At 36.0% G+C, this 25631-nt stretch overlaps 1 protein-coding gene across 1 annotated transcript in view; it reads right to left on the bottom strand.

Moving 5' to 3' along the window:
- The window catches only part of LOC133180111 (multiple epidermal growth factor-like domains protein 6), a 58998-nt gene extending 34616 nt beyond the window's left edge, over positions 1 to 24382 (bottom strand). The window contains exons 1-2 of the mRNA XM_061314687.1: positions 24274 to 24382; positions 17852 to 23101 (exon numbers count right to left, since the gene is read on the bottom strand). Coding sequence (XP_061170671.1) covers positions 17852 to 23101; positions 24274 to 24382 — 5359 coding nt within the window. The remainder of the gene's footprint in view (positions 1 to 17851; positions 23102 to 24273) is intronic.
- Between the last annotated feature and the right edge of the window lie 1249 nt (positions 24383 to 25631).

Raw genomic sequence — 25631 nt, 5'->3', positions numbered from 1 at the left:
CAACATACTGTTACCAGCTTAATTAGCCATGCACATTTTAATGGCTTAGCAAACATTGGGCCGACAATGACCCGACGTAAAACTTCCAATTTATATGCACATATCGTCCTATATATAGTTCGCAGTACGACAATAGGACAACGTTGGACAGATGTAGAGAAAACGCATGCTAACACTGGCCAAACATACTGTTACCAGATAAAATAATCAAGTTTCTTAAGGTTGAATTACAAACGTTGGGCCAACTTTAGAATCCCAACTTCCGTAGAAAATATAGCAGAAAAGAGCTGTTTAATGTTGGACCAACGTTGGGCAAACGTAAGAATCCCAACATGGTTAGCTACTAAAGAAAAGATTGACATGGTAACATTGGTCCAACGTTGTCTAGCCAACGCCAACCATCGGCCAACTGTACAACCATTTACCAACGTTGGCCCAACATAGTCATACTATCTGGGGGCCACAATGAACGATCAAAGTACATAAGAAAAATCTTAGAAATTCTTCTATTGAAGAACAGCAAAGCCATGATTCGTCATATTTATATGGAAGCATCTTCAGGTAGTGTAGATGCAAGATTGTTCAAATCATGACCCCCAGGGGTAGGGTGGGGCCACAATGGGCGATCAACGTTTTACATGACAATACTGATACATAGGAAAGATCTTTAAAATTCTTCTCAAGACCAATATCGTCAAAATTGGTCATAATAATATAAAAGCATCCTGAAGTAATGGAGATTCAATTTATTCAAATCATGACACCCCTCCTCCACCCCAGGAGAATAAAGGGGCCATAACAGGGGATCACAGTTATACAAAAGAAGAAAAAGGATATATCACTAGAAACTCATTGCAAGCAATGAGAGGCCTTCCGTCCGATTCTGAAAATAAAAACGAAAATTCAAGCTGAAAAAGTGATAAAAGAAATTCAGACACTCTGGAAATTTAACCCTGGTCGTCAGCGTGAAAATTTCCTTAAACCGGAAGTTGACGTTTTCAAGGTTACTCTAGACATTTGCTCTCTGAATAACATATTTTTAAAATTCATTTCAAATACTTTATCTATAAAGAATATTGATGGTAAAGTAAAATACTCAAATTATTTAGTTTTTCTCTTATAACCGGAAGTTGTCGTATTTCTTTCCGGTGGGACGAACATCTTTCGAATCTGCGAAAAAGATGCAATAAAGTGATGCAATTTTCAATTAAAAAAAGAAAAATTGAAACTTCTGATTTCTTTTAACACTCCCTGTGACGACTGGAATTGACGCCTGACGCTCTGAACCAGAATGGTTTTACCTACATCTTAAGAGTCATTCTCTGTAAGCATCAAAATGGGCTGGAAATAGACTCTCACCGATTTTGTTCAAACTTGGTGACATAATTACACTATAAGCCCATTTTAAAAAAATAGTATTGCAATTGATCAATTGGCATTGTTTCCATGGCAACAGGTAACCTATGTTTGCACATATGTGGGAAATAACAACAAAGGTCATTTCACCACATTAATATTTATTTGATGAATTTAAATGACTGTTATTAATTTTTATCTTTAAAATTATTTGTGAATTGTATTTTCTAAACAAGAAAAATGCAAAAAAAAGTTTTGGACCTGCCAAGAAATGCAAGGTAATGTCAAAAAATGCTACTAAAAAGGTGGGGAAAACATAACAGTGTACCTAAAAAACGCAGGCACTGGTGGAATATTTTGATGCTCCTAATTTTACCCTTAACAATTATTAAGAACATATCAAAAAATTGGAGAGGTAATATTTGATTTAAGAAAATAAATCAATTGAAAAGTTTGTAAAAATCTCTGAAATTACATACTTTTTCACCAAGAATTGTTTCCCTTTTCGGAAATCTTCAGCCAAATTTCAAGAAAATGAAAGTGAAAGTAGAGAGCAGAACATGATTCAGAGGAGTTAATTCTGTCTGTTTTGGATATTTTCAGTCATTTTAAACCTACTTTGTATAGTATTTCGTATTACTGGAAGTTAAATGTTTGGTCAGGCCTTGCTGTGCCTGAGAAATATATGTGTTTGGTCGTGAAAAGCCTGAAAATGGTTTCACCTTACTGAAATTCCAAGTGTGACACGTACCGATGCACTGCATGAACAATAGAAGCATTGGACACAAAATGTTTATAAGAAAGCAACATCAGTTACATGGATTCCAGAGCTACAATTAAGTTGCGTTTGGTGATAAGGCCGTGATGTTGATTTGAAAGATACCTTGCAGTAATAAGATTACTAGGCAAGTATCAAAGTACAAAAACCTGTAAAAATTATTTACCTTTGTCAATATTTACTCTTAACTCATGCGTTTGTGAATTATAAGTAAATTAATTAATAACAGTGTATGGATATCTATAAGAAAGAAAGATCAAAGTATCAAAAAAAAAAAACAACAACAATGACATTTGAATTCAATTGTTAACAAAAAATAATTAATAAGGCCTAATCGTGTTGAAAGTTTTCAATCTGCATACATATATATATATATATATATATATATATATATATATATATATATATATATATATATATATATGACTTTTGTTGAAAATTTTGTTATCCATACAGCATATATGATAAAATCTACATTGGTTTTAAAGTTACATCAAATTTCAGTGTGTGTTTGCATAAAGGGGGAGGAGGCGCGGTTAACAATATATTATAGTTACTGTCTTGCATTCATTCAATCATTGACTGTTGTCATGGTTTATCCGCGAGTTCATGTAACGTTAACTTTGTTGTGACGTCATAATACTTTCGTTTGTTTCTATAGATAATAACAAGTCTCAAATAAACCACTATACGATCAAGACGTCTTTTATTTCTTTCCACAACATTTTGGTGCCGTGACCGACGGAATTCTGCGTAGTACATATACAATGGAAGGAAGACTAAAAGCTATACGAGCCGGCAACCGATCAGCAGTTACAAAGCTATTTGGACGGTTTTTGGACTTGAAGGAAAATCCAGCCAGTGAAGAAATTACCGAGGAAATCAACATAATTAGAAAGTCTCTCGCGCTGAAAAGGCAGACCCTACAAGAATTGAACGACCGCATATTGGATATCCTATCTGAAGAGGACATCGAAACAGAAATCGTAAATACAGATGAGTACATGTATGAATTAGACTGTAAAATTAGGCAAACGGAAAAATTTACAGAAAAAATTCCATGTAAAACTTGAATGCCAATGCTGAGTGTTTCATACCCGCCACAGAAATTTATGATAATAACGTTAACACGTCAGCTACAATTAACTCAAGTGAAACGGCTTGTGAGAATATTTTGAACAATGTCCCTGCCTCTGATCTCAATGCACAAAGTAGCCAGGAAAATGTTTTGTCATTAACATCCCAACACGCCACGAATAATCACCGATTACCAAAGTTAGATCTTCCGCATTTTTACGGGGATGTGTTAGAATGGAATACATTTTTGGATTCCTACGAATCAACGATTCATTGCAATCATACTTTAACGCCAATTCAAAAGTTTAGCTATCTCAAAGCTCAACTACGCGACACAGCAGCACAAACAATAGCAGGATTTGGGCTTAAAAATGCTAATTACGAAACGGCAATAGACTTGCTCAAAGAACGATTTGGTCAGCCACAGAAAATTATTAACGCTCATATGAGAGCTCTCATCGAACTTCCTGCCCCCAGAAATGATGCCATTAGCTTAAGAAATTATGGAGATTTCTTGGAATCTCATGTCAGGAGCTTAGAGTGTCTAGGACAAAGACAAGAGATGTTTGGAGCATTACTTATTCCAGTCATAATCAACAAGCTACCAACTGAAATTAGGAAAAACATTGCACGTGAGTACGATGGTGACAACATTTCACTGCAAAATCTTCGTAAAGCTATCAGCAAAGAAGTCACAATCCTTGAATCAGGCCAGATTGAAAACAGTGATGGATTTCACGCAACAGCAATGTTTCTTACCGGAGCCTCAAAGAAACAACACAACGTTCGTTATTCACATAACCAGAAAACGAGAGAGTCAATTCCTCATGTTGAAACAACAGAGATGAAGAGCCGCCCATGCATTTATTGCTGCACAGAGAATCATTTTCCAGGGGATTGTAAGAAAGTTACAGACATAAGTGCAAGATTCGACATCTTAAAACGGAAGAAATTATGTTTCAACTGCTTGGGAAACCACCGCGCCTCAGATTGTAAATCCCGCAACAGGTGTAAAAAGTGTCAGAAAAAACACCACAGAAGTATATGCAACATGAAACTAACGAGGGACAGAGACGAGCCCACCAAATCAACAAGTGTCAACATTGTAGAAACGAGTAAGAAGTCAGAAACCAAAGTACTGAACGTTGAACATCGACCTACAAATGTTTTACTGAAAACAGCCATTGCCCCGGTGAGTCATGAAAATCAGACAACCGATGCTAATATTTTATTTGATGAAGGATCGCAAAGATCGTTCATAACAGAAAAACTCGCAAATGAGTTAGAAATCACACAAAGGAAATCTGAAGCAATTAAACTAGCTACTTTTGGGGAAAATGGAAGTGTCCAGTATCTAGATAGTGCAAACATCGATTTGATAACCGACTCGGGAGAATTGATTGCTATTAATGTTCTGATAGTACCATCCATAGCAAGCCCTCTAACCAGCTACCACTCTTCTGAAGTAAAAAGACTACCGTACCTTCAAGGACTCAAATTAGCACATCCGGTTTCAGCTGACAGCGAATTTGTAATTTCGTTTTTAATTGGAGCAGATCATTACTGGAGAATTGTAGAAAACCAAGTCAAACGGGGACCGGGACCAACTGCTGTGAAGTCGAAGATTGGATTTCTGCTTTCAGGACCAACTTCTCAATCATCTTGTACAGACAGTGTCAGTGATCACATATACAACGTTATAGCTATGCATACGTCAATAGAACAAGCACTGGAACGCTTCTGGGAATTAGAGAACATTGGAATTACGGACACACCAGATAAGAACGAGTTCAGTGATAAAGTTAAGATGTACCAAGATAAATGCATCGAGTTTCGAGACGACAAATACTACGCCAAGTTGCCATGGAAACATGACCATTCTGAGCTACCATCGAATTATGGAATTGCACTGAAAAGAACCCAAAGTACTATCAACAGACTGAGTAGCAACCCAGAACTTTTGAAAAAATACAGTGAGATAATCGAGGAACAGGAACGAAAAGGATTCATAGAAAAGGTTCCAGAGGATACAAAAACGTCTTCTGTGGTACATTATATTCCACACCACTATGTCAAAAAAGATTCCAGCACCACAACTATCAGGATAGTGTACGACTGTAGCTGCCGCGAATCACGTGACAAGCCGAGCTTTAACGATTGCTTGGATTCAACGCCACCCATCTTAAATGATTTGACATCAATTCTGACAAGATTTCGATTACACGAATTTGCTGTAACCACTGATATTGAAAAAGCATTTCTGCACGTTGGTTTACATGAGAATGACCGAGATGCAACGAGATTCCTTTGGTTGAAGGATCCGAATGATCTCAACAGTTCATTAGTGCCTTACCGTTTCAAAGCAGTGCTGTTTGGAGCCACTTGCTCCCCATTTATGTTAAATGCGACAATTCTGAAGCATCTACAGAACAAGAACTCTACAAGTGCAGGTATTCTGAGGAGAGATCTGTATGTGGATAACGTGATATCCAGTTTTGCAAGTGAAACTGATGCTATTGAGTACTTTCGGGAATCAAGGAAGATCAAGATGGATGCAGGAATGAAACTTAGATCATGGGCATCAAACAGTAAGCTACTTCACACTGAAGCCATGCATCATGGATTAAACGACTCGGACGATGTAATAAAATTACTAGGATTACGCTGGGACCCAATGAACGACAAACTGTCATTTGCGAAACGAGAGATACCAAAACTTGAGACCGTTACAAAGAGATTGATACTACAATACTCATCACAAATATACGACCCACTTGGTATCCTGAGCCCAGTCACGGTGAGAGCCAAGATATTGTTACAGTCACTTTGGAAACAAAGGTATGAATGGGACAACCCAGTACCAGATGAAATTTGTAAGACTTGGAATTCTCTTGCAAATGATCTGAACATCGCATCATCAGTTCAATTTCCAAGGAAATATTTTAACAAGGTGGACGGTGAAACAACACTACACATCTTTGCAGACGCTAGTACAAAGTCTTATGGAGCTGCTGCATATATCTGCAACAGAAGCGAATCAAATTTAGTCATGGCAAAAAATAGAGTTGCACCACTTAAATCACTCACACTTCCACAGGTAGAATTGATGGCAGCACTAATTGCCGCAAGACTAGGAAATCACCTGCAAAACTCATTACCAAAAATGAATATTGTCTACTGGTCAGACAGCCAAATTGTGTTACACTGGTTATCTAGCAAAAAAACTGTTGAAAAAATTTGTGGCAAACAGAATATTCGAAATTCGTGAATTATGTAGTGCATTTACATGGAAATACTGTCCAACACATGACAACCCTGCTGATCTACTGACCCGAGGACTTGACGCAACTTCATTTATGAACAGTGCCTTATGGAAACATGGTCCATCATGGATTTACAACAGAGAGGCATGGCCATGTTGGAACCCACAACCGACCTCAGTACAGTCTGTAATGGAGACACAAGAGAAATGCACAACGTCAAACGACCTTACTACTAAACCTGAAAACATTCTGAACATCATCGACGTATCAAGATTCAGCGATTATAAAAAACTACTACATGTAGTTGCATTTGTATTACGATTTGTAAAAAATTGTCGAGTTCACACATGCGACAGGGAATTCAACAGTTTAACATCCGAAGAGCTGTACAGAGCCGAAAAGAACTTAATAAAAGGATGTCAAAAGAACTCATTTTCCGAGGAGATTATGAAAATGAATTCCAATGGAGCCAAACCATCTCTTATCAGACAACTTCGTCTATTTCTTGATGCTGATGGATGCATACGCTGTAGAGGTAGGATTTGCTATGCCGAAATAGACAACGAGACAAAGAACCCTTATTTACTTCCAAAGAAGGACACTGTTACACACTTGATCATCAGAGACGCTCATCAGCGGAGTGGCCATTCTGGTACGAATGCGACAGTGTCATGCATCCGACAAAAGTTTTGGATACCAGCAATCAGACAGGCTGTAAATTCTGTCACTCGGAATTGCGTAATTTGCAGAACTGTAAATGGAAAACACTATTCCTCACCAGAGCTACCGCCTTTACCCTATTTTCGTACAGAGGAATCAGCGCCATTCACTACTACGGGAGTAGACTTCACAGGAGCTTTATTCGTTAAGGAACGGAACCGAAGACAATCCAAAGCTTATATTTGCCTATTTACATGTGCTAATACAAGAGCAATTCATCTAGAGACAGTCAATGATTTATCCGAACAGTCATTTTTACGGGCGTTCCGTAGATTTGCAAGCCGAAGGTCCGTGCCTAAAATAATCATCTCAGATAATGCGCCAACTTTCAAGTCCGCAGCGAATTACCTGCAACAACTGTTTGAATCTAAAACTATTAAAGAAGAACTCGCAAATATAGGAGTTATTTGGAAATTCATTCCAAAGGCAGCTCCATGGTATGGAGGCTTTTGGGAACGACTCATAGGAATTACCAAATCCACACTGAAGAAAATAATCGGCCGTTCATACATCGATTTAGAAACCTTACAAACTGTAGTCACAGAGGTTGAAGCGATAGTAAATGACCGTCCGTTAACATACGTTTCATCGAACCTCGAGGATCCAGAGCCATTAACACCATCACATTTGCTGTACGGAAGAAGACTGACTTCCTTACCATACCCAACAGAGGACCCAGAGAATTCAAACGACTGTCATTCATTGACTTGCCATCGTCTAAACCAACGATTGGATAATCAGAATACTATTTTAAATCACTTTTGGAGCCGCTGGAAGAGAGAATATTTGACATCACTGAGAGAGTACCATACAGCAAATGGAAACAGGTCGCAGAATATTAAAGTCGGTGACATTGTCCAAATCCATGAGGAGAAACCTCGGATCATGTGGAAACTAGCTGTCGTGGATGAACTCATACAGGGGAGAGACGGATTCGTCAGAGCTGCCACTTTACGGACCAAAAATGGACTTACCAATAGACCAATTTTGAAACTATATCCAATCGAAGTGAATGAGAACGAACTTCAAATACAATCTTCTGATCGAGTATCAAAAACAAAAGCCAAAGAAAGAATCCGTGAATGGACCTCTTAATTTAGTGATTATGAACTTGCTTTTTATTTCACTGGAACTGTTAATTTAATATGAGTTTTTTAAAATTTTACTATTCATTTTGGTGCCCGGAGTGTCATGGATTATCCGCGAGTTCATGTAACGTTGACTTTGTTGTGACGTCATAACACTTTCGTTTGTTTCTATAGATAATAACAAGTCTCAAATAAACCACTATACGATCAAGACGTCTTTTATTTCTTTCCACAACAACTGTTTTTACATGTTGATCCAGGTAGAATGTAAACACATGTAAAATCATCACATTGCTAAACAAAACACAACATTGCAGGTTTTGTAAGTTTCAGTGTGCTCAGTGCTTAATTTTGTTTGTATGGATTTTTTTTATTTGGAGGGGGGGGGGTAGTGTCATGTGCTATTTCATTTAAGAACTAATTATATAAAATTAGAAAAATAACTTCAATTTGTTTTATCATCTCTAATTACATTATATAATGGCAACTACGTAAGAAAGTTTAAAATATAGAAAGAAATTTTCATTATTAAAACAGTACTACTTCATACTTAATAGAATTCTGTAATTAATGAGATATCCTTATAAAATTTGATATAAAGAATCAAAATATAAATTTTTGTATCTCGGTAATGCAAAAGCTGAAATGTTCATTTTAACTTCAAATAATCTTGTGTAGAGAGTGTAGTGGAGATTTGCTTTTGTTTAAAATATGGAAAAGAAAGGGGGGGGGGGTGATTGAAGCTGTATTTTTTATATAATTAAATTGATGCATGCAGTTGTCAATGTTTGCTGCATTATTTGCATTTAATGGCTCTGGGTTTTTGTTGTTTGTTTTTTTTTTTTTTTTTTGGTTTGTTTTTTTGCTTTTTTTAAGTGTTTATTTATATAAATGCTAATTGATCTATATCTTGTTTGTTATAGGGAACAGTGCACAAAATTGCTGGAATACTCATTTGGAACTGAGAAATTTATGCTTAATATGGTGAATTTACAAAGAAATAATCAAATCCGAGAAAACATTTGCAATGACATTATGCGATTGCACAAGTGAAATCATCTAAAATGCAGAATCCGGACAGATGAAAAGAGAAATTTTTTAAATTTTTTTTATAAGATTCATAAAATAATTTTTTTTTCATGAAATTATGCAACCATTATTGACAATAAGCATAATAGGGATGCTACTTGATGCCTAATTAGAAGTGAAGGATTGTTTTAGTCGTATTATTTTATAGTAAATACATATTTGTATTAAAGAGTACCCTCTAGTTCATGAGAGTAATTTTTCATTAAAGTCAGAATTTCATATTGTTCTGTTTCTTGTTTCTTGGCATGCCAGCAAGAATATGTAGTTTTTTTAACATAACTTTAATAACTTAAACTAAGGCCAAAAAAAAAAAAAATAATTAGTCTTGTTTCCTGCTACCCGTCCGACCTTTTTTTTTTTTTGCGCCCAACGCTAAAGTTTTAGTTTTGGAAGAAAAAAATAGGGAATTTCATCATTCTATCACCGTAATTGGTTTCCGTGTTAACACAAAACAAGCATTTCATGAAATTCTATGTTTCAAAATGGACTTTCAAAATATACCACCTGAGTTGTGCATCAAAAGACATGAAATTTAATTTTAACAGACAATATTGACCTGTGACATGTTTAATTTGATCTTGTATTAGTTCATATCCCAAAAAAAAAGCTGTCGGAAAAAGGTAAAATAATTTTCCTACCTATTTTTTTCAGGCTGGTAGCAGGAAACAAGACTATCATTTTTTTGGCCTAAAATCAAAATACATGTACAATGTGTCTCTAACAAGACTACTGTTTGTTATTATAATTAAAAAAAAAAAAGAGAAGCTCCTTGACTCAAAATTTTATTCTTATAAATAAAATGATTCTTGATTTAGTTTACTCACGTACCAAGTGATATTGAAGTCTGACTAAACTTGCAGGGAGGATAGTCTCTGACCAGTAGAAAAATTGATCAAGTTAGGTCAAAGTCATGAATAATGATTTCAGAGTCGAATATTAGCATGGTTGAAGTTCTGTCTTCAAGTTGTATGAAATTCAAGATAGCAAGGTCAATGCAAAATTAGGTCAAGGTCAATGTCAGAGTCAATGAGTATAATCAACATTAGGAAATGTAATAGCAATGCAGTGAAAAGGGAGGGTCAACATCACAAAATCTTGAAATGTTTGAATTGTGATTACCAAAATTAATCAGTGTTTGATGATAGACAATTATATCTTCAACAGTTTCTTTTTACATGAGCAAAAATGTAAACTGATGGAGGGCAGCAAGGAGAATGGAACAACAAAGATGAAGGTGACAAATTATATACTGTTAACCAATTTTCATTCAGGTGCGAAAAATATCTGCGATTTTCACGACCTATCTTAACTTGCGAATATTAATCGCTGCGAACCATTTATCTTGCTATATATTTGTAAAGGACATTTCCTCAGTCACGAAAAATAATCGTTGCGGATTGTTTTCAAACTGAAAAATCGCAAATAAAAGATGACGCGAATAATAGTTGGTTTACAGTAATTTGTCATGTGAATCTTTGGTTGTTCCATTCTCCTTATTGCCCTCCATCAAAAAAGGAGAATGGAACAGCCAAAGATGCACATGACAAATTATATAACTTGTCATGTGCATTTTTGGTTGTTCCATTCTCCTTTCTGCCTTCCATCCAACCATATTTTGTATTGCAAAATATGAGGCACATAAAATTGACTTTCAAGGGGGGGGGGGGGGGGTTACTGCAAAAAAGGATGTTAAAGGGAATTTCCATTGAATTTTATATGGACAGTTATTGCTTATACATCCATTTATTGTTTGTTTCCATGGAAACAACATAGTGCAAAACCACTCCTGTTGCAGTAATTTTGATATATTTGTATTTTATTAATGTAAGTGTTCTTCTGTGTATGTGAGGGTAAGTGCGTGATTAGAAGTTGATCAAGTACTGAGTCTCTAGTTTTGTATTTTGATAATATCAATATAATAGGGACTGTTCCTGAACTATGATAATGTGGTTGCCAAAGCATGTGTTTCTTTAATGAATTTCTATTTTATTTTTATTTTATTTTTCTATTTTAATGCAACTGAAATGACAAGGTTAATTAGCATGATTTATTTTATTGAAGAAGAAACATAACATTCAAGGATGTGTACATTGATAATATCCTGAACTATTTGGTTGCCATAGCAACATGGTATTTTTTTTTTAAATTTCAGATTTCTATTTTGTTTAAATGTTGAGTGAAATGAAAAGGTACATTAAAGAGTTATTTTTTCATTAAGGATTTAATGAAAGCAGATATGTACAAAAAAAACAGTCAAATATAGATTCTACAAATTAATCCAAATTCTCCATAGCAACCATTTTTGTTTTCATTTTATTTTATTTTAAGAAATATTACCACTCTAGAAATTTTATATTTTGTTTAGTATGGAATGAACTTTTACATGATGGTGGTCATTTGCTATGGAGAGCCTGCATTTTTTTGCTATTATTTGTAGAAAATGCCCAAAATCTGCATTTTTCAAAATTTGTTAAATTTGTAAAAATTGAAACTTTTCATTGAAAGATCATTCATTTATGACCAACTACTGAATTAATACACTAATTGCGGTAGTTACTCCTATAAATAATACATCAGAATAGGTAACTGTCAATCCTGTATGAAATGTGTAGAAAATAAAAAATTAAGATGAAGTTGGTATAATTTTAATAGAATGCTGCTCGTTTATGAGCTAAAAATGGCGGTTTCGGTAACCATGGCAACCGGTACTCAAATTTGTCTGTTGACCCCAAATATTATCTATACATGGCGTTTCTACATTACATGCAAACTATCAGCCAAATCTGTGATGTACCATTTCCAACCTTTTTCTAAATTCTTTGATGCTTACAGAGAATGACTCTTAAGGACTGTTGCTCATATAAGTTTGGTGTCTTAATCTTTTATCGTTTTCGAGTTCTTGCTCAGACAACTTTTCGTATAGAATTTTTCTGGATTGTTTAACCTACCAAGCCAACCTTCTTTCTTTTTTAGATTTTGTCAAATCAGGGTTTTTGTTTTTTGTTTTTGCAATTCTCAATGTATTTCCTATGTAAAATGTTGATAAAAGGGACCTACATAATTTTTCAACATAATATTTCTCCAAAACTCACTTATTTCATATGGTTTTTGTTTTATATACATTATTGTATTTTCATGTCCTATGACTTCTACATATTTTAGCTGAAAATGTAAAGATAGAAAGAAGACAAGGACATACCGGCATCGATCTCTATTTTTGAGTTACTTCCCTTAACAGCTATAATTACATATTATTCATAAGGGTCATCAGAAGAGTCAGACTGGTTGACTGATTCTATCATGTAATTGACTGAATTGATTGAAACACATTGTCATAAAAAATATTGGCATGGATTTATTTCAATCTTTATTCGTAGTTACTAAATGGTGCTTCCTTCATACAACCTAGAAACTGATCTCAGTCGGTCTACCTTTCAGCATATGTCACATCTTTGCCTTTCCCAGCATACTGAGCATAATTATGGTAAATGACGACCTGTTGGCTCTTTGTCTCCTGAATACAATATACAACAAAGCCATTACTACTTTTCTCTCTTGCTGTATAGATGATTCTACTCGTTGAAGGAAGTACACATGCTTTTTGTTTACCTCTGTAAACATATGCTTTATTGGTTTTCACCGCTTAGAGAATTCTACACGGGAGATAACTCTCAATCAGTATTTCATAAGTGAAAAAAACCATGTATTTAACCTTTTTTTTCTTAGGAAAACTTTGATTTGCCAATGTCCGTAAAATATAACATAGGTCCTTCTAAAATGCAAAGATTTTTAAGGATTTATTTAAAACAAATGAAAATAGTGCAGGATTCACACAGAAAAAACAACATTTATAAAAATGAAAACGTAAAAAATGAGAAAGAAAATTCAGACATAATCGGGATTAAACCCGAAATAATAGAACACCGTTGACGTAGTAGGTTAGTGTGCGAGGTACCAGCCACCCGAAGAGCTCCGAGTGTCGACCTGCTTGTCGGAGTTTACGGGGACAGCCGCCATTTTGAACCCGCTTCAAATTTTAAACTGCGAATACCTAGAGTTTAGATTTATCAATTTTTAAACAAATTATATATTAAGCCTTCTTGGAAATGCCTCTATTAACCCTACTTATATCAAAGAAAAATATTGAAAAACAAAAAAATTAGAAAATTCAAGTTTTTAAATTCGCATCCGCTAACGACCGGAAGTACCGACAACGAACTTAAGGTCATGTCCCGCTAGGATTTACAACGATCTATAATCCTTGAAAGTTTCACATTGATATCTTTTACCATTCTTGAGATTATCTGCGGACAGAATGTCTTTTTAAATTCAGAAAATGGTCTGCAACTTGGCACCGGAAGTGATTTTCCAAAAAATCTCTCGGATAAAATAACTTCAGATTACAACACATTGTTCCTGCAAATTTCATTAAATTCCATCAAGTAGTCTTTGAGAAATCGCGTGCACAAAATTACATGGGCGGAAAAATAATAATAATAACTAGAAACTCATATTTTACCGTTCCTGAGATTATCCGCGGACAAAATGTAATTTTAAATTCAGAAAATGGTCAGTAACTTGGCACCGGAAGTAAATTTCCAAATTTTCTCTCAGATAGATCAAGTTCATGTTACGACACATCTTTCCTGAAAATTTTATGCAATAGTCTTCGAGAAATCGCGTGCACAAAATTAGAAAGTCAAAAAAAATAATAAAAATAATAAGAAGAAACAGTAGAATCACTATATGTCTTCCGTGAAAACGGAAGACCTTAAAAAAATTTCTTCTTAAGAACAGCAATGCTAATATGTGTCATATTTATTCGAAAGCATCTTTAGAAAGTGTAGAATTCACCCACCCCCCTCCGAACCATTGTATTTAAACTTTTTAATACTGAACTGATTTATGCTTTTTCCTTCCCAAAGTGCTCAGGTGAGCAGTGTGACCCATGGGACTCTTGTTTATTGTTGGTCTATAAGTGAAATCAGAATGCAATAGTAACTGTACATAATATATTCTTTCAGAGAGGAGAGAACTGACATTAAAGGAGCACCAGTAACTAAAGATGTATGATGAATCAAGATGTAATCATGTGGTAAGTGGTAATTAATTCAATCATAAATAGGCATGTATGACAATTGCATTAAAAGAAAAGAACTTGATTCCAATTTTAATTGGAATTTTGAACTACCAGCTGCAAACTACAACAGGTTAAGCATAATAAAAAAATATGTTTATTAACGGTTACCCGACCGACCCTATATCTAATAGCCAACCCAAATTTTTTTTCATCGTGAAAATCCAGAAGTCACTCATTCGTCGGTTTAACTTTTACATGCATCTTAATCGGTCAAGCGTTTGAAATCGAAAGTACTAGAAATAGTTAGTGCTACATGGAATTAAAGAAGAAATAAAAGACAGTTTTTTCATCGTGTGGTAGCTGTAAAGCAGTTGGCAAGAAAGATATTGTCTATCGCCCATATGGCAAGCCCAAACAAAGGTAAAGCACCACACAATGGTAAAACTGTTTTGTATTTCAACCAATGCATGTGAATTTGTGTATAACAAAATTCAATAAAATAAAATAAAAATCCTACCTACCGACCCTATTTTATTTCAGCATGTAACAGTAAACAGACATATTTTTTGTTTGGCCTTTTGAAATAGTATGGCTTGGAGTCTTTTTCACTTCTCTATAAAATTTTCTGTCTGAATGATACCTAGCATAATATACACCATGTAGTGAGGATTTTAGTTCACCCGAGCTAGAAACTCAAGTGAACTTTTCTGATCACCTTTCGTCGTTTGTCCATCAAACTGTCTATCCATTTGTGAGCTTTTCACATTTTCTACTTCTCAAGAACCACTAATTTTAACCAAGGTTGACACAAAGTAAAGATATTTTAAATTGTATAGAGGAAGCCCCCCCTCCCCCCCCCCCCTTCACCCCAAGGGGAAATGATCAACTCTTTTAGATATTATTGATATGATCATTGTTGAGCAACTTATAATTTTGTAACCTGTAGACTTTATTTTAAGAATAATGAATATTTGTTTAAGAGTCCTTTTGTCAAGGTTCAAAGTTCAATTGAAATTATTTTGAGATACATGTATTTGAGGATTCGAGATATCAGGAGTAAAATATTTAAAGAATACTTCCAAATTACTTCGACATATCTATGGTATTCGAGATGTCTGTGTTCGAGATGCCAAAGTTCAACTGTATGGCTATGCTAAAGTAGTAAATATTATAACTTACTAAAACTTTCTAACATTGAAACATGTTAAATGAAACAAGACAATAATGAAAAGTAAAAATATACTGATTTCTGGCTGGTCAGTATTTTGATGACTGTAATTTCTAAAATATTCAATGAAACACTTTGAAGCTTTAACTGTAGGTATATGTTAACTAAATATACTATAAGGTAATATTTATAAATGAGAAGTTTTGAACAAACATTACAACATGCATGTATGTAAATTGGGGGTAAAAATTGGTTAATGGCTATCGCCTTAATTTTCAGTGACATTAAACAAGATTTAGAATGTAGGTTAATAATACTAGTATGTGTCTGTACATATGATATAGCATATAGAACTTGTACTGAATGTTGATTAGCTAAATCTTGAATGGCTGATATGTTTGGTCGTTTTTGATGAAATTTAGATTATTTGTATGTAAACTGAGTGAACATGCAATATGAAATTATTCATAAGGTATTAAACATGATTAAAGCATGTGTATGCAATGCAACATATGATGAATTCATATTGACTCGTATGGATATAGCTTAACATGTATGTGCATTGTTTTTTTTAGGGTCCTGTTCTGCAGATGCCATGAGAAGATCTGTCTGTCCATCTGATATCACTTGTCCCGAGTATATTTTCTCTCCTCAGCCCAATCTCACTAAATTTAACTCATAGAGTGCCTGTGGATGGAGGGTAAAAAGTGACCTTGGACCAATTATCTAGGTCAAAGGTCAGTATCAAAATACACTATATATCCAGAGCATAATTTTTCTCCCTAGGTATGATCTGGCTTGTATGCCATGGGATGAAGGGTTTTCAGTGATCTTTAACAAAATTTCTAGGTCAAATGTCAATTAATAAGAAAAAAAAAGATTTGTAATATCCTCGTCAAGAGCACATATCTCTCCAATTCACTCAACTAAAAGCAGTGTTCTACATGTATGAGATGGTCATATTCTCAAACATACCTGCTTTAATATTAATCTGGCTTAAAACCTTACTATGTAATGTTCATTATTCAGATTTCATGGTCATTAAATTTAAAGACTGAAACTAATCACTGATATTGGTACATTTAAGGACATTGAGTGATCTTGTCAGATTTCTAAATAATATTCAAGCATACAATTCTTACATCAAATAATAATTTTGTATGAAAATATATTGCAGATTGCAGATGATGTGAAGAAAATACAAAGGAAGCTGATGTTGAAAGAAGTATAGAGTATTTAATGAAGTTTATGAATGGACTTAGATGTGAAAGACTACTTCATTGTATACCAAGATATATGACTTTATTTATTTTGATATCATTTTCAAGTAAAGGTTTTGCACATCAAATGAATTTTTAAACATATGATTTGATAATTCTTTTTCCTTTTTATATATTTTCTTGATAGATTTTGAAAAGAAAATACAGTTTACCAAGGAAATTAATAATATATTTTTTGATTTAATTAAACCTGCTGTTTTCTTTTCACATTCTAGACAAGAGAGATTTATCATGGAAAATACAGGGATCCTTGAGCTTCCAGTTGCTTGTCAATCATTTTGCGAAATTGAAATGCTCAACCTACCCTGTAGTTTCCATGGTATGGAAACTATTACACCACAATTACACATTGCTTCCCGTCTCAGAAAAATAAGGGAATCTTGAAATTTCCCTGTAATTTCCTTTTATGAGACACCAGATAATTCTACCAAGTTTCCATCAAACGGAAACCGCTATGCCCCGATTCCATGTCGTTTCCTGAGTCATGGAAACTTCAGGAATCACGAGGTTTCCTCTAGTTTCCGTTCATGGGAAATCTGAGGATTCCATCAAGTTTCCTTATTATGGAAACCAGTGGAATCTTCGGGTTTCCCATTACGGGAAACTACATGGAGGCTCGGGAAACTTCAGGTTTCCTGAGGTTTCCGTGGTTCGGGATACCTAATGGAATCGGAGCGTAGTAGTTTCCTTGGTACGGAAACTTGACGGAATAACCTGGCATCCGCTGCGGAAACCACTAGGAAACATGATGTAAACTTGGTTTCCATGTGGTTTCCATATAGTTTCCCATAACGGGAAACTGCTTATTTCACCCAGTGTTTTATATTTCAATAACCCTTAATCTGACATAGCTGCCTTAAAAATACATATATATCATGAAAAAAACTTAACTTTCCTATTTATAATTAACATTATTTGCGATTCAAAAGTTAGAAAATCAAATTATACATACATAGAGATCCATATGAACCTGGTCGACATCCAATAATGCATTCCCCTGACGCTCTTTCACAAATATCGTTGATGCAGTTCGGGTTACATTTTGATGTGCAGTCGGAACCAAAATGTCCTTGAAGACACCCAAAAGTACAATTTCTCTTTGTTCCGAAACATGCGCGGGATTGACAATCTAAAGAGCAAATTTGTGAACACTGTCTATTGAAAAATCCAAGTTTGCATCCCTTTGAACATGTACCTGTTGTTCGATGACACATTGGTTCCCCGCTTACATCTAAGCAATTAAGGCAGCTATGGTTGCAGAAAAGACCGTAGTTACCATTCTTACATTCATCATCACATTGTCCGTTTGCTCTGTTACAGCTTCCACTAAAACAATGACCTGGACACGATTGTGAGCAGTCGTTTCCAAAATATCCTGGATTACAATCATGGAGACAATAACCTGAGTCCTTAGAACATGCCTGTTCAACCCCAATGCTAACATTACAGTTACTATTACAATTGAACTGGCAAGTAGTTCCGTAACTTCCTTTAACGCAAACACTGCAACTGCCTGTCTGAAAATCGCAAGACAAACAGTTTTGGCCACACTGCTGAGAGCAATTTAATCCAAAATATCCATGGTTACATCCATTTGAACAGGTACCTGAAGCCTTATCACACCTGTTGCCAGCACAAGTGGCAACGCATTGCTTTTCACATCTATCTCCGAAGAAGCCATCAGAGCACAGTGTTAAGCAAAAGCCAGTATTGACATCACATGTAGAACTTTGACATCCTAACCCATTACCGCAGGCCTGATCACATTTCGCACCCCACCAACCATCTCTACATTGATACCGACATGCACCAGAGTCCTTATCGCACATTAGTTGCCCACCTGAAGATAACCTACAATTGGAACTACAGATAAACTGGCAGTTGGTTCCATATTTATTTGACGTGCAATTTGCACAGTAACCTGTATCACGGAAACACTCATTACACCCAACGCATGCCCTGCTGCAGTTACTTCCGTAAAATCCTTTTTTACAATTTTTCTTGCACATACCTGTATATTTAAAACATGCATTATAAGTACATCCGCTGCTGCAAGGAGAATCACATTTTTCTCCAAAATACCCGTCTTTGCATTCATAGCAAATGCCTGTCGACTGGGCACATCGATTATCCTTACAATTTGAGTTACAGGCAAGAGAGCAAAATGCTCCGTAAAAGCCAGGAAGACATAGGGACATGCAGGTTCCATTGTTTTGATAGCATCCGTTTGCATTGCATGTTGGACAAGTGTTATTGCAGAACGCGCCCCAGTACCCTGTTTTACAACCCCTGCCACAAACACCATTACTTCTGGTACATACTCCGCCTATGCAACCAGTGCTACAGTCTAGCTCACAGAAGTTTCCGTAGTGGCCATTCTGACAATCGCCGATGCAATAAGCAGTTGTTTTATTACAACTTCCAGCACAGGATGCACTACACTGGAAAGAACAATAGTCTCCAAAATACCCTTGTACACAGGATCCAATGCATTTTCCATCTTGTTTATTACAGCCTCCTGTTCCACAAGTTGTACTACAGGCTCTGTCACAGTACTCACCGAATCGACCATCAATGCAAGCATTGCACACACCAGTTTCTCGATCACAACCACTACGGCAGTTTACACTGCAAATTGAAGTGCAAATTGGTCCATAGTACCGTTCTGAGCAAGGGTTCGTGCAATATCCGTCATTTCTTCTGCACATATTCTGCTGGCAATTACCACTGCATGATAAAGTACATTTTGGACCATAGTAACCCTGGATACAGGCATCACAATTTCCGGTGTTCTTATTACAGGTACCCTTTAGACAATTTCCGTTGCAAGAAGATCTACAATACTGATCATGGAACAAATTATTTCTACATAATCCGATGCACGTTCCATCCGATATGGCACATCCGTTGCTGTCACAATTGGCACAGTTTTGTAAGCAGTAATCTCCGTAGTAACCAGTAGGACAATTTAAACAAAGTCCTGTTGTTTTTTGACAAGCGCCTCGACAGGTGCTTTGGCATTGTGATGTACAATGGGAGCCATAAAAACCTACATCACAGTTGGCTAAGCAAGCACCTGTTCGGTCGTTACAACCGACATCGTCACAGGTACTACACGTTTGGTTACAGTATGTATCATAATACCCTTTGTCACATCCCATTGTACAGGCCCCTGTGATTTTATCGCAGCTGTCACTTTTACAAAAAGCGCTACACTGAATTTCACAGAAGTTTCCGTAATGACCAGTTTTACATTGGCCATTACAAAATCCCGAAATCTGATCGCATGATGATGAGCATTGAAGGCTACATGTAATGTCGCATTTTTTTCCGTAATACCCTGTACGACAACCACCAATACAATCTCCATTTTCTTTCAGACAAGTTCCAGAACCACAGTTTGAATTGCAATTTAGCTGACAAAATTCACCATGTTTACCAGTGTTGCAACTATCAACACACGCACCGCTATATCTATCACAGGTATCATCCGCACATGCTGCATCGCATTGTTCATTACAATAATTGCCTTTATACCCTTTTGTACAATCATAAGTACAATATCCAGAGGTTTGGTTACATTTGTTACTGATGCAAAATGAGTTACATGGTGATGCGCAAATTAGACCGAAATAGCCATCTCTGCAAGCAGAACAATGGCCATCAAGTTTATTACAAGATGCCGTACCGCAGGTTTGGCTACAAAGTTTGTCGCACTTTTCACCAAAGTACCCTACCTGACACTCTCCAAAACATTTACCCTCTGCGTGACTGCATGCTTGGCTGTCACATTTGCTGCAAGTCGAATTGCAGAAGTCCCCATAATAGCCGATGTTACATTCTGAGCAGGTACCATTAAAACGTTCACAGGTTCCGCCTTTGCACTGCGAGCTGCATACTCCTGAGCATGTTGGATTATAATAACCTGGTTTACAAGATCCTAAACAAACACCCGTAGATCTATGACAACCAGAAGAATCGCAGTTTGAGTTGCATACATTTTCACATGTGTTACCAAAATACCCCACTGAACAGCTTTCAGTGCAATAACCATTATTTTTGGCACATGTCAGATTACTGCAAGTCTGGCTACACGAACGGCTACAAGACGGTCCATGGTATCCTACCTTACAGGAAGCGATGCAAGAGCCATCAGATATACGGCAACCGAAACTGTCGCAATTTGGACATGTTAAGTTACAAAAGTTGCCAAAATAACCTACATCACAACCCATTTCACAATGACCTGAAGATCGAATGCATTTGTTATCGCTTCCAAAGCATGTTTCCTTGCAGTTTAAAGAGCAGTAATCACCATACCGTCCATGCGGACAAAGATTGTCACAAGTTCCAGTTACTTGGTTGCAAGAACCATTACAGTACTCGACACATTTAAACTCGCATTTATATCCATAATATCCAACATTACAGGAGCCCATGCAGGAGCCAATAGACCGATCACAAGTTCTTGAGGAACATTGATTACTACAATTCAGATTGCAAGTCAATCCGTAAAATCCCTCATCGCAAGCATGACAATATCCTGTATCTCTCTCACATGTGTGTTGAAAACACGTCGAACTACATCTCTCTGCACATGTTTGGCCCCAAGAGTTGTTTGAACAATTTTTAGAACAATATCCGGTGTCTTGCTCACACAAATATGATGGACAATTTGCGTTACAGGGCATTAAACAATTAAACCCATAAAATCCCTCTTTACATTTCAAACATTTCCCAGAGGTTCGGTCACACATCTGATTTGCACAATTTGCGCTACACCGAAGACCACAATTTGCTCCGTGAAATCCAGGCAAACAAGACCCAATGCACACACCAGTTTCAAAAGAGCAACCCTGTGAATCGCAGTTTGGACATGCGTTTTGACATTTTTGACCATAATATCGACCATTTGAACAACTGAAGCAATCTCCGGAACTTTTTAAACAAATATTGTTATTACAGTTAGAACCACAAAACTGGGAACAATTTGCACCGAAACGGCCAACCTTACAATCTCCTATACAATCTCCATTGCGTCTCTGACACAGTTCATTAAGACAACCAAAAGAGCAGCGATTAGTGCACATGCTACCGAAATACCCAGGATCGCATTGACTATTACAGACTCCACTCGACTTATCACAGCCAGTTGAATCACAAGTCGCACAAGATTGGTTACAAAATAATCCGTACAACCCAGACGTGCAGTCGGAGGGGCATACTCCTGAAGTTCGATCGCAGGTGTTAGAAGAACAACCAGTGGTACAAATCTTTTCGCAGAAATTGCCGAATCGTCCGTCTTGGCACTTATCAGAACAAAATCCTGAGCTTTTATCACAGTTACCACTGCAGGAACTGGCGCAAATCTTCGAACAGTAATCACCAAAATATCCATCTATACAATCACCTACACACAATCCATCGGATCTAGAGCAGTATCCAGTTTTACAGTTCGCATTACACAGACTAGTGCAAATGTCTCCGAATAATCCAGGCTTGCATCCAGTTGAGCATACTCCAGTATCTCTATTACATTTTCCATCACATCCGGTACTGCAGTTCGTGTTGCAGAATGGTCCATATAATCCAGTGGGACAATCGTGTGTGCAGTGCCCATCATTTCGATTACAAGTTTCAATATAGCAGGCAGAATGACATCTTTTGTCACATTTTTCTCCATACCATCCAGCATCGCACGAACCAATACAAGATCCTGTCCGTCTTTCACAATGACAGGCTCCACAAGGAGTCTCACATCGATTATCATAAAACCCGTTAACACAACCCGCAGTACATGTAGCGTTTGTATAGTAACAGGTCATTCCTAAACAGAAAGGACTGCATCTATTTTCACAGCTTATTCCCCAGAAGCCCTCGCGACATCCTCCAAAGCAGCTGCCGGTTGTTCCGTCACAAGAGTTTACACACTCGTCGCTACATTTGTAACAATATCCTCCTGCACTGAAAAAATTACTGTCACAACGATCACATTTTTCTCCTATCCAACCAGTATTACAACCACTGACACAAATACCAGTGGATGCATCACATGCTGATCCTGACGAGACCGCTTTACATCCCTGGCTACAGGGTTGACAAGCCGTTGACAAAGGGAAGTATCCATTGTTGCAACGTGAGCATGACGACGTCCCACCAGAAGCTTCTATGCATGTCTGACAGTTCGTTATTCTACATTGGCCTGTAAAGAGTTAAAATTAAGAGAATCAATATCACGCTAAATAGGTTAAGAAAATGTTCACAGTAAATTCAAAGTCTATATAAGCTAATGCTTCATTACGCAAAATTCTTGAAAATGAAATGCATATCTTTCTTTCGTTTTGAACATATTTTATTGACACTATGTCAATGGGATTGGACACAAGTTCCTCTCCCAAATATCTTTAGGTCGAATACCCTAAAAAGTTTCTAAATACTTGCAGATAAACCAAAGAGGCTTTTTCCTAAACAGAAGAGTTTTCATTAAATACAGTGGCTGCAATGTTATTGTTGACAAACCAATTGTGTAGAATCTTTCGTGAAACGAGCATTATCGTTTCGAGTAACGTGAGAGATCGTGTGTGACCTTTGCAATTTTAATCTTTCATGATCGTGCGGTAAGAACCTTGAAAATTTCCTTTTATCAGTTTTTACCGGAAAGTTATTTCTTTGATTGTCTGTTTTTATGCCCCCGTAATCGAATATTCGTGGGTATATAGATTTTGCCCTGTCCGTCCGACTGTTCACAAAAACTTTAACATCGCCAATAACTTTTGATTGGTTAGAGCTGTGGCTTTCATATTTCACATGTGTATTCCTTGTGACAACACAACCTTTGGGTACCAATAAATTTGACCTCTTGACCTTTGAGTTTGACCCACTTTTGCAAAAATTTACCCAACCTTAACCTTGGCACCAACTTTTGAACAGTTGGTGCTAAGGCTTTCATATCTCACATGTATATTCATCGTGACATTTGCAAACCATTCCCTGCATGGGAGTAAATATTTTTGACCTTGACCTTATAATTTGACCCACTTTTAAAAAACTTTAACCTTGGCAATAACTTTTGAATAATTAGTACAAGGGCTTTCAAATTTTTTACATTTATATTCCTTGTGACAAGACTTTCTCTTGGATACCAACAATTTTGACTTTGAACTTTGAGTTTGACCTCCCTTTGAAAACTTTAACCTTCACGATAACTTCTAAACAGTTGGTGCTAGGACTATTTATATTTTGCATGTGTATTTCTTAATACAAGGTCATCCCCTGCGTACCAATAATTTTGACCTTGAATTTTGACCCACTTTTCGAAAACATTATCGTTGACCATAACTTTTGAATGGTTGGTGCTTGGGCTTACATATTTACCAGGTTTATCCATTGACACAAGTCTTTTCCTCGGGTTACATCGTTTCTCGATCTCTTGTGCCTGACTTTGGAGTTTGACTTGCATTTGAGAAAATTTAACCGCTGTCATTAGCCGCCATACGGGAGCATCAGTATTTCACAAACACATCTTGTTTTAATGGAAATAAAAGAAATCTGCCTTTCTGATGAAGTGCGGTTTACAAAATTAAAGAATTGATAATCCCTAATAAATGACAGCAAAATAGTCGTACAGTTTTCTTTTAAAATAGCAAATGATAATGATCAAAAGTTTGTTTAACGATTTTTTTTCTGGTGTTAATTATATTTACTGCTGCTTATTGTGGTCTAAATATTTTTATATCAATACGTAAAAAATGTATGTATATCTTTACAAAAAAATTAAACAATTGCCACTGCTTATATAAATATTTAGTCAGCAGATATACATGACATGATTGCCGGGTTACTTTTATCCTTGATACGTGCTTTATATTTTATAAATTCTGCAAATGAATGAAGTGTTTAAAAAAGGCTGATTTTAGAGATAACAACTGAAAGAAAACCTTCCTTATTATTTTTAATCTTATCTTCCCCTTACCGCATCATAATATTCAATAGAAAACTCAAGGCGGACTTATATCATCTGATCTAATTTGTGGCAATAAATCATAAATAACTCGAAGTATCGAACAGATATTTTTTTTTCCAGTTTTCCCAAGTCGATGAAATACATACGGAAGCGTATTAGGGCCGCAGCAGAATCTTTTTTTAAGAAGAAGGTACAGTTTTGACTTTATTATGCACTAAAAATTTAATGTCTACAAAAAGTTTTGAAACTGGCTTAAATATTAGTAGAGTATATGAATGTGATAAATCAGGAAAGAATATGGCATGAAGAGTACCATTCTGGAAATATGACGTCATTAATTTGATGCATTTCTCTGTTTTAAACAGAAAAAAACTCGAAATGACCCATTTCAAGGGTTATTTTCCTTAAGAAAATAATGTCTACAGCCATCACACACTATAATTTTCGGATATGTTGTGTAAAATTTTTTGAAAAATCACGTATCTCAAAATCTTTGTGGGCGATGCATGTGGACAATATTATCTAAAGAAATTTCTATGGAAATATTGGTGTCTTCTGCAACTTTTTAAGAAAATACGGGAAAATGCACGTTTATGACGTCACTATTAGCATTTAGAAGGTCATGTGAGAAAAATGATTTGCAACATCTATCTGCATTTAATTTCAATGATTCAGAAAGCATGAGTTTTAATTTTTACATAACTTTCATTTTTAAGAAAAACACAAGGCAAGATTGGTATTGAGACCGTACCTTGTTCTTTTTTTAAAC

The sequence above is a fragment of the Saccostrea echinata genome, unplaced genomic scaffold, assembly GCF_033153115.1.
Source record: "Saccostrea echinata isolate AGI-Se365-2 ecotype Australia unplaced genomic scaffold, CSIRO_AGI_Sech_v1 ptg000006l, whole genome shotgun sequence".
Classification (NCBI taxonomy): Eukaryota; Metazoa; Mollusca; class Bivalvia; order Ostreida; family Ostreidae; genus Saccostrea; species Saccostrea echinata.
This window is presented reverse-complemented; position numbering and strand designations above follow the sequence as displayed.